At 37.3% G+C, this 10,367-nt stretch overlaps 1 protein-coding gene across 4 annotated transcripts in view; it reads left to right on the top strand.

Annotated features, from left to right (window-relative positions):
- The first annotated feature begins 2,464 nt into the window (after positions 1-2,464).
- The window catches only part of LOC125646061 (tetraspanin-18-like), a 31,546-nt gene continuing 23,643 nt past the window's right edge, over positions 2,465-10,367 (top strand). For 3 of the 4 annotated variants that reach the window (XM_048872182.2, XM_048872184.2, XM_048872181.2), the window contains exon 1: positions 2,483-2,598. Coding sequence is in view for 1 of the 4 variants with exons in the window: in XM_048872180.2 (XP_048728137.1) it covers positions 5,173-7,164 (1,992 nt within the window). In the remaining 3 variants the exon portion in view is untranslated. Of the gene's footprint in view, positions 2,599-5,169; positions 9,249-10,367 lie in introns of those variants that run through there. The other variant, XM_048872180.2, reaches the window with a different exon arrangement.

The raw sequence follows: 10,367 nt of genomic DNA, 5'->3' as shown, positions 1-10,367 counted from the left end.
CATGGGCTATGAAATCTAGAAAAAAATTCCTGTTCTGAATATCTAAGCTAAATTCTAATGTTCAGCAACAGTATAAAACTAGATGTGTTCTTAAAACTTCACTGCCTTCAAAAGTGCATACACTGATGAAAGACTTTAAATAGTGGTTGTATTAACATTAAAACATCAAAAGATATGACGAATTTGGACTCATCCTAAAGTCATGACCCTGGGTTATGAAATTCAGCATTGTTTGTACATCCTTTTCTGCTATTCCTAAGTGTGCATTTAGATTTTATACAGTATCAGCAAACTTACACATACATACTATATACTAAGTTTGGCCTTTACTCTGGAGAAAATCAAATTTACAATTTTGGTAAAAGACTACCTGCTCTATCCATTTAGCACTATATACCAAGTTTGGTCCCGCCCTGGGGTCAAAGCCCCTACCCCGGGGATCATGAAATTTACAATTTATGTTCCCCTTCTTCCAAAGATGCTTCATACCAAATTTGAAAAGAATTGGATTGATAGTTATCAAAAAGAAGTTAAAAATGTCTATTGTTCACACATTTAATAACTGACCATTTTGGCCCCACCTTGATACCAAAACCCCTACCCCTGGGATCATCAAATTTACAATTTTGGTAAAGGACTACTTGCTCTTTCTAAATATCTATTTACTTTCAATCAAGTAACAATAGCACTAAAGAAGATGTTATTTAAGTGTTTTACACATAAACAAGAAGATGTTATTTAAGTGTTTTACACATAAACACTATATACCAAGTTTGGCCCCGCCCTTGGGTCAGAACCCCTACCCTGGGGATCGTGAAATTTACAATTTGGTAGAGGCCTTCCTACTCTACATCACTATGCATTTAGTTTTTCTTACATGTGTGTGTTTCTTGAGAAGAAGATTTTTGAAAATTGGTCAATTTTGGGCAGGGGTGCTAGAGTCCTGAAATTTACAATTTATGTCTCCCTTGTCCCAATGATGCTTCATATCAAATTTGAAAAGAATTGGACTGGTAGTTATTAAGACGAAGTTAAAAATGTTCAATTGTTAACGGACGACGACGGACGACAACCAATTGCTAATTACTATGCCACAACTTTCTATCAAATATTCTACTTTTTTTTTCATCCATGACACATGACAATTTCGCGTGTTAAGCAGCAGTCACATCTCACCTGACAACGCTAACGGACGTCCGATGGATAAGAAAATTGTCCATCCGTTCATTTGCGGGGGTTGGGGGGTGTTGTCCGTTGCTCTTTCGGCCAACGCGTTCGTTGTCAGGCGAAGTCCGGTCTATTCGGAGGAAAGTTTTGAACATGTTCAAAACTTGAAACGAACACCATCGGACTATAGAATCCACTTAGTGTACGGTAGTTATGCGTTTTAATTGGAACTCATGCATTTCTTTTCCTGTACTTGTCCAGTTCGCATCCGTTAATGTCTGGTGGACATGAGTCATGGCCGGACTACTACCACATATGCAGGGGGTCAACCGATGATGTACTGGGCACCAACCGCATGTTTATGGACAAGAAACGCATGGAACTGGCGAATAACGGTTGTCAAATGGAGGTCCACCGGACCGGTACAAGTCCGTTCGTCTAACGTTGCAAGAACGTTATATCAGTTTCTCGTGCGTACCACGTTCGTTTAACCCGGTATTTGTCCGTTATTCAGACGGTAATGTCCGTTAATAGAGCCTTCGGGAATATCTCCGGATTTAGACAGGGTTTCTGCTTGTGAATCTTGGGCGGTCTGCTTTTCCCAGCATTGTCAATGTAAGAGGGAGGAGACGGGGGTTTTGTAGCCTTTCCTCGTGTCCTGCTTTTACGCTTCCCAACATTTGTAGACCTTCCTTATGGAGGCATTATGGAATATGTCAGCGAGGGTGATAAGTCTGAAAAGATGTATCCACTTTCGATTATACTCGTTTTGTCAGTCACGTGACTGTTACAAGTCCGTTCGTCTAACGTTGAAAGAACGTTATATCATTTTTTTTCATGCGCACCACGTTCGTTTAACCCGTTCCTGGTCCGTTATTTAGACGGTAATGTCCGTCAGTCGACCGTTAATTGCCCGGTACGTGCCCAGTAACCGTGCGGTTCTTATGCATTTTGTACGCTTTATACACCGACCACAGGAGCCCAGAGCAGCGGCGGGAACGACTTTCACCAACTATTTTTATCCGTGTGACGTCTGTTTATGCTATCTGGTAAGGTGTAGCTCCTTCTTATACATGTACCTTGATAATTAAACCATTTTACGAAATTTCATTGAGAGTCGTTGATACATGTAGTTTTAACATGAATTAACATACATACACCCACTTCCTCGAAACTCCATTCAGGTATCAATTGTTTTCTGTGCTCAGTTTCATTATTATTTTGTGTCCCAAAGTGCTATCAAAGCGACCAAGGCTAAAATTGCGTCACGGATATTAAGGCAGTTTAATTTTCCAGTGACAACTATGGGCTCCGGTATTGAGTTGTAGTCAGGCGTAGTAAACACGAGAACATTGTGTTAGGCGTGAGTGAATGTTTTCGCTGTATTTATCGTAGAATGACATTATTTTATCAGCTGGATATATTTAGGAGGTGAGTTTTAACTTAGTAGACATTACAGGCAAGTAGAATTTTAAGGGGGGAAATTCTTTAATTTTTTTCTGTAACACAACATCGTTCAATCTTTGTATATTTGATGTGAAATTAGGTTAGAAGTGTGAATTTCAAAATTCATAGAGGGTGGCAAAATTGCAACGAGTTTCTCTTTCAACATAATTTTAACATTCACAAATCCAAGACAACGTCGCTCTTAGCGAATGGTATTTAACTTTTAAAAATAGCACTGCATGGTAAACCAATACCGATTTGTTTACCAATTCCACGGCTTTGGTTTGGAGCGAAAATGGCGAAGTCTTGCGATTAGATATCCCGAAGGTAAAGGACGCTCACACTGCAACACACATCCTCCTTCATTAATTTGATAAAGAGGTTACTATGGGGTATTAGAAAAAATGTTTAGAAACCGAATACTACCACTAAAAGCACGATAATAACCATAGATACATAAAAACGCCCAGAACAGGACTTTATCCATTTATTGTGAAAAAGAAACCCTTAAAATATATAGCCAGTTCTATATCTCTCTCATCTAAAAGATGTTGCTATTTACTATGGTTCTTTTTTACGGAAGAGGAATATTTCTGTATCAATGCTATCGGGGATGTTGGACATTTATTGCCGTGTAGAATTCAGGAAAAGTTAAAGATGACAAGCTATAGAGTTATTTCTAAAAGTATCATAAAGTGAAGAATCACTTAAATCAGTTCTAAGGTACATGTAAATAATTAGAACTTTCATGAATGAGAAAACTCCCAATATTGTAAAATACGTCCGTCACTGCTCAGTGGAGTGAAACGAGTCTAAGAATTGAATGTTATCTGTAACTCGCTTGGTATAGCTCATTTATCACGAATGTATATAGATTTCTTCCATTCCTTCTATTTAAAAAGTAAATTTCAGTTTAGAAAATACATGAGAACATGGACAGCGACGCGTTATGTCGGCACATCGCGTGCAACCAGCGTTTCATGAAAATTATACGGGCGTGAAGCGTTGCTACTTATACATTCCTGTATTTTCAGAAATGAAATTCATTTTTACATTAATTTATTTTCATTTCTGTTTGAATATTCCCTGTCTTGAGAATAGTCATACTTATGATTACATATATCAAGGTTCATATACACATAGTTCACATTCATAGGGAAATGACTATCATTTCAATATATAAGGTAAAACATTGAAAATGTACATGAAAATGTGTTAAAATGACTCGACAGGGCGAAAGACATGTATGTACAATATATTGTCATCCATTTACCTTGTTTAAAACATTGAAATGAGTTCTAAATATGACGAAGTTGTTGTAAGCCCCGTAATCGGATATTCGGGGGTATATAGTTTTTGGTCTGTCTGTTTGTCCGCAAAAACCTTTTAAACTTGGTCATAACTTTTGAATGGATGGTAATAGAGCTTTCATATTTTATAAGACGTGTGTGTTTCTTGTGAAATATCTTCTTTTGGTACCAAAACTTTTAACGTCATGACCGACTTTGTTCTTTGGGTTTGATCTACTCTTGAAAAACTTCAACCTCGTCCATCATCATACAGACATAGGGGGGCATCACTGTTTCACAACCATATCTCAGGGGAAGGGGTTATTTTGAGGGGGTGTTTGTTTATATCGATGAACATCTAGAACTTTATTTTTTAGTAAACAGGGATATGGTTAAAATCCCCGCTAGTCTTTATTTAAAGCAAAGTCGGGCAGTTTTGATTTCCATTTTCTTGGATCAGATAGGAAAGGTAACAGCATCAGGTAACCAACAATACCGCATTCACATCGTCTTCGTATCCCTGTAACGTGGAACACAAACTATCGAAAATGTTAATTTTTGTCAATCACTCTTTTCATAGATCTGAATTACAAACACTTTGTGATGATTGAGTAGCCTTAACAGTGTGAAGATAAGACGTAGCTTAGAGAATATATTGCGATCAAACCAAAATATGATAGTTGTATCGATAGAAAATGGTATAGTGTTATTGACACACAAACAGCCCAACCAATTCGCATTTCTTTTCCCAGACGTCCCAAACAACTTTCTCCTCGGACTACGTTAAACGATTGATTATCCAACTCATAGTAATCCGATAGTCGGTTTTCTAGTGTGACATGTCGGTTTAAAAACCTTCCATTCCCGATTATTGGACAAACAAAATATAATCCGCATGAAGCGGCGTGCGTCCGGCAGTATTAAAAACTGTGAAATCAATAACCCACCCGCTATAGGCCACGAAAACTTTACTATGTGTCCATTTAAAAGAATTGTGGAAGTAGAGCGTCTCCTCCGTCATGTAAGCTTTCTAAGTCCATTTTCAAAAGTATCCTTTGTATCTGTTATGAATGGATGAACAATTTTCATTTGTCTGAATATTTGCTTAGATCAAAATTGATTTTTAACAGCTTGTCGCTTAGAGCATGGTGCATTATTTACCTTCTATTTCAAACTACTAGTTTCCATTTGCTTGACACGAAAACATATAATTTTATCTCTTGAGTCTCGATAATAAGTTTGAATTTTTTATGTCGTATTTTTGCAGAGGATGAGGGACAAGTCTCCGACCAATTGGCAAGATCCATTGCTCATGCCATTTAAGATTTGCAACTTTCGTCGTCGATTTTCTCGTGTCATCTGTGGTACTTGTCGAGGGAGATTTTTGCTAGCATGTGTATTTATAGCGGGATTTACCTATTTAAACATGTTAATCTACATGCCTGTCTTCCAAGTGTTTCGCAACAAAAATGTTCACGCACCTTGTCTACTTCCGGTTTTTGATATGTATGACAAATCCATCAACGACCAGTTTTGGTCTCAACAACCGCTGCCATGTGAGGACTGGTTAGATTTGTTTTTTGTGACGCCTTCTGGAAACTTGACTTTAAACCAAACTGCCGTCCGGCTGTCGGGTTTTGATACCATACGTTGTCATTACAAGTACATTAGACGCGAATCAGAGACAAAATTTGTGTTTTCTGAGAAAATCACTTACACTAGTCCGAAATATCTCGACGGAGACTTTGTTCACGTGGAATGTTTTGATAGACAAAATAAGCGGGTGTACAACAATCTTCATTTCAATATAGATGCAAAACCGATTAGGAAATCAAGAAAACTAGTCAACGAGTCGCTGGATAGACTAAGTGTGTATGCTTTTGGTTTAGATTCTGTTTCCAGATTAATTGCAGAAAGAAAACTGTCAAAAACCATGAAATACCTCCGGCAGTCATTAGGAGCGTATGTGTTTGCTGGACACACACGTCTTGGAGATAGTTCATTCCCGAATTTGAATCCATTGTTAACTGGATTGATATCGGATTATAGCCATCCAATTCCTCCGGTCCATAAGCTGCCTTTCATATTTAAGAATTTTTCCGACCACGGAGCAGTCAATGTCTTCGTAGAGGACTGGTATGAAGTTGCTACATTCAAACGTTTTACTGACCAACCTTCCATGCATTATCCACAACCTTTTATTCAAGCAATGGACCAAGTTCGACCTTCCTATCTAGCTATTGACAAGAGTTTCCAGTTTCTTCAGAGCCATAATATACCTCTTCGTAAAGTTTCAGCTTTGTGTTTTGGAAATGAAAAACGGTATAAAATCCTCATGAATTATTATAGGAGATTTGCCGAAACATATGGAAATACACGGAAATTTGCTTTCTCCTGGATTAATGAACTTGCCCACGATTTTTTCAATATGGTAGAACTGGCAGATGAGGATATTCGTGATTTATTCAAATGGCTGAAAGAATCTGGGAGGTTGGAAAATGCAGTTCTTTTGTTTTTCAGTGATCATGGGCCACGGTACAGTGAAATTCAAAATACGGACATCGGTAGGGTTTCTAACCTTCTACCATTAATGTCAATAGCTCTGCCAAAACGCTTGACTGAGAAATACCCACATATAGCACAGAACATGAAAATGAATACAGAACGACTCACTACAAATCATGATGTGTTTCGAATGTTGAAGGATGTTTTGAATGCAAATTATGAAGAGCAACCCGAGGTGAAACCTGCTGAAGACGGCAAGCTGCCGTACGGAATAAGTTTGTTTAGAGAAATCCCCGCGTCGCGGAGTTGTGTGGATGCAACGATATCCGATGTATATTGTCCTTGTTACACCTCTGTCCGTGTATCAAGTGACGACGAAAGAATCGAGCAATCCGCACACCTCGTAGTGGATAGAATTAACGACATTTTGAAAGAAGTACGGTCAAAGTGTGCTCAAGTTAAATACGATTCTATTCACCATGCATCATTGATATTTCCAGACATGCAGCGCGATTTGTCTCAGGAACGTGGGTTTTCATTGAGGGGATACTTCTTAAAAGTGGAGAGTGCTACTCGTTTTTTAATCAGCCTCCGCACACAGCCAGGCAATGCATTATTTGAAGCTCGAGTTGATTATAAAAACCCCAACGATATTAAGATACTAGGGGATGTATTGAGGACGAACGCATATGGAAATCAATCGTCCTGTATTGATCGAGCCGATAGGACAAGGAGACTTTATTGTTATTGTGTATGATCGGCGAGAGCCACGGCTTTCAAGACTAAAGAAGATCCGCATAGATTCACTCAGAATTCGGGTCATTGACCTGGTATTCAGAAGAGGTCGGGCATCTAACATTCGGCAGGTGAAAGCCCTCAAGTCAGCTGATAGTTATCTAGAGTATTCTTTTTCACGCGCAGTGTTGGACTTGATGTTGTTGCAAAAACTTACAAAACCCCGAAAAGCGTCACCTGAAACCGGGAGTTTTGTTTTAAAGAAAAGTAAACACGGTACAGGGAGAACTTTAAAAATTCCTAAGACGAGGACATCAGGTCATTGGAGGGAAAGGAAGAGAGTTAACAAGAACATGCCAATATGAAAACTGGGGGTGGGGGTGGGAAGAGAGGTAGTGTGATAATTTTTCTGAGGGTGTGTGTGGGATTGATATCAATATGTGACAGCCTTTACAAATCGCAGCTTACAGAGACATTTATGTCTTATCAATATTGTCGCATTCATGAATGCAATTATATTGTAAATATTTTTTTTGAAAAGCTCAATACTTTTTTTTTCTATAATTATACATTGTACTTCGCTTGACTGTATATTTTCTCTATTTTACATATATTGTATATTCTATCTATCTATCTATCTACATGTATCTATATATGCATGACAACAAAAACAAGGTGAAAATAATTCTGTGATACGATACGATTCTCTTTATGTAGACACAAACGCCTGACCTAGCTGTCTCTAAATGCTTTCCTTCAATGCGTCATGTTTATTTGTGCTCCACAATTATTGTGTAGAACCATTTCTTAGGTGGGAGGCATGGGGATGCGACCCCCTCCATCCCACTCCAGGATTTGTTTCAAGTTATAGAAATTCCACACCAGATATCCTTTTTGTATTATGTACTAAAACACACAGATAACCCCAATCATTTTCCTTTGAGACCACTGTGTAGATATTAAATCGATCTCGAGTTTATATTTTCATGATATTTCTTAATATAATGCCTTTGAATATTTTTCTATGATTGTGTTATGTTATTTTGATCAATGCAAATGTAGCTTTTCCTCATAAGCAATCAATGCAACTTTACTTGTGTACAAAATCTGGTAAAGAGACGCTATGCAATTTCTTAAGTGTCTATTTGAATGCCGTCATGGTGCATAATATAAGCCATAATAACTAGTGTAATGATATATTAAATGGTGTATGTGTACTATGTACCGTCCGCTTGTAATATAGTCTCCGAGAGAGACGTCTTTTGTATCCGCGTAATTTTTTTTTTTATCTATGATCATTATATTTGCGTATGTGTGAATTGCCCTTTGTATAGTATTTATATTATTAGCGTGCGAACAGCACGTGCATTGTACTTGTTATATAATACAATTTCTGTTGAATGTTGAAACTGGAGACAATTTCACCATTTTATGCAACATACCAGCATTGATCAATGACTATTTTGTTTGTGAGTAAATGCAAGAGATGTCGCTTTTCAATGTGTGTGTGTGTGTGTCAGGATTTTTCGGGTTATAACCTCAAGATATTCAGACTTTCATAGAGCCTCCAAGACAAAGTAGGTACATAAGGACAGCACAACTAGAATGTAAAATGCGTGTTGACGGACGGACAAATTACCCTCAAATCTCTAAAGCATTCATTCAGTTAAGTGACATCGTTTTTCAAGATGGGGGAGGGGCAACTGGAGGTAAGATCACTTGTCAAAAATTCTTGACAAGCGAAGGAAAATCACTTTAAACATATATTCTCAATACATCAAAACCGCAAGTCATCTAATTTCACCTCAGTTTGTTTATTTTTTGCCCAGGCTTCGATTTTCTTAATCTTTAATTGCACGTGAGTGTAAAGGTAATTAAGCATTGTCAATTCTACGTGCCAGGTCTGTGACACTAAATTATTTATTATTATATCTTCATGAGTTCAATTTACATATATACTTCAGAAACAAAATAATGCTGGTCGTGAATTAGTCAGATGTATTTTAACAATTTCCAAAAGGTGCTGAGCAAATGTATCTTGTAGCCTTTTCTTGCAGCTTGTGCTGGCGTTATTTTTATACTGAATGAAATAAAAGTTTGGCTAGATCTCGTCTTCCCATGATGCTGTTCATAAAACCATGTATACGGTTGTGATTAATCGTTGGGTCGCTGGAAGACACTTGCTACAAAGAAATTTTTCTACCACCATTTGAAAGGTCAAAGTTTATAAAGTTTTTGACTAAATTGGAGCGTGTATGGAAAGTTTCCTTGCTGTAGAGTATTTATTGATACATATTTACCAACATAGTAAACCTAGAATATTTGGAATCAATTCTATATAGCGATTACAGAGTGTCAATTCTAGTGATTACAGAGTGTCAATTCTAGTGATTACAGAGTGTCAATTCTAGTGCTTACATAGTCAATTCTAGTGATTACATAGTCAATTCTAGTGCTTACATAGTCAATTCTAGTGATTATAGAGAGTCAATTCTAGTGCTTACATAGTCAATTCTAGTGATTACAGAGTGTCAATTCTAGTGATTATAGAGAGACAATTCTAGTGATTACATAGTCAATTCTAGTGATTACATAGTCAATTCTAGTGCTTACAGAGAGTCAATTCTAGTGATTATAGAGACAATTCTAGTGATTATAGAGAGACAATTCTAGTGATTACATAGTCAATTCTAGTGCTTACAGAGAGTCAATTCTAGTGATTATAGAGAGACAATTCTAGTGATTACAGAGAGTTAATTCTAGCGATCACAGAGTGTCAATTCTAGCGATTACAGAGAGACAATTCTAGTGATTACAGAGTGTCAATTCTAGTGATTACAGAGAGTCAATTCTAGCGGTTACAGACTGTCAATTCTAGCGATTACAGAGAGCCAATTCTAGCGATTACATAGTCAATTCTAGCGATCACAGAGTGTCAATTCTAGCGATTACAGGGAGTCAATTATAGCGATTACAGAGAGTCAATTCTAGCGATTGCAGAGTGTCAATTCCAGCGGTTACAGAGTGTCTTTATACTGGGAAGCTCTGAAAACAAATACCTTGTAAAAACTAATTGTTTGATCAACTTAACTCATTTTGTAATGTTGCTTTTTTCTGAAGATGTTTTATATATTCATATTCATTCATGTGTACAAAAAATTGAAAACAAAGAAGTTCGATTTGTTTGTAGCATGTGTCCTTAAGTTGATCTCTATACATGTGCCA

The sequence above is a fragment of the Ostrea edulis genome, chromosome 6, assembly GCF_947568905.1.
Source record: "Ostrea edulis chromosome 6, xbOstEdul1.1, whole genome shotgun sequence".
Lineage (NCBI taxonomy): Eukaryota > Metazoa > Mollusca > Bivalvia > Ostreida > Ostreidae > Ostrea > Ostrea edulis.
Note: the sequence above shows the minus strand (reverse complement) of the source record. Positions and strands in the feature narration are given on the sequence as shown.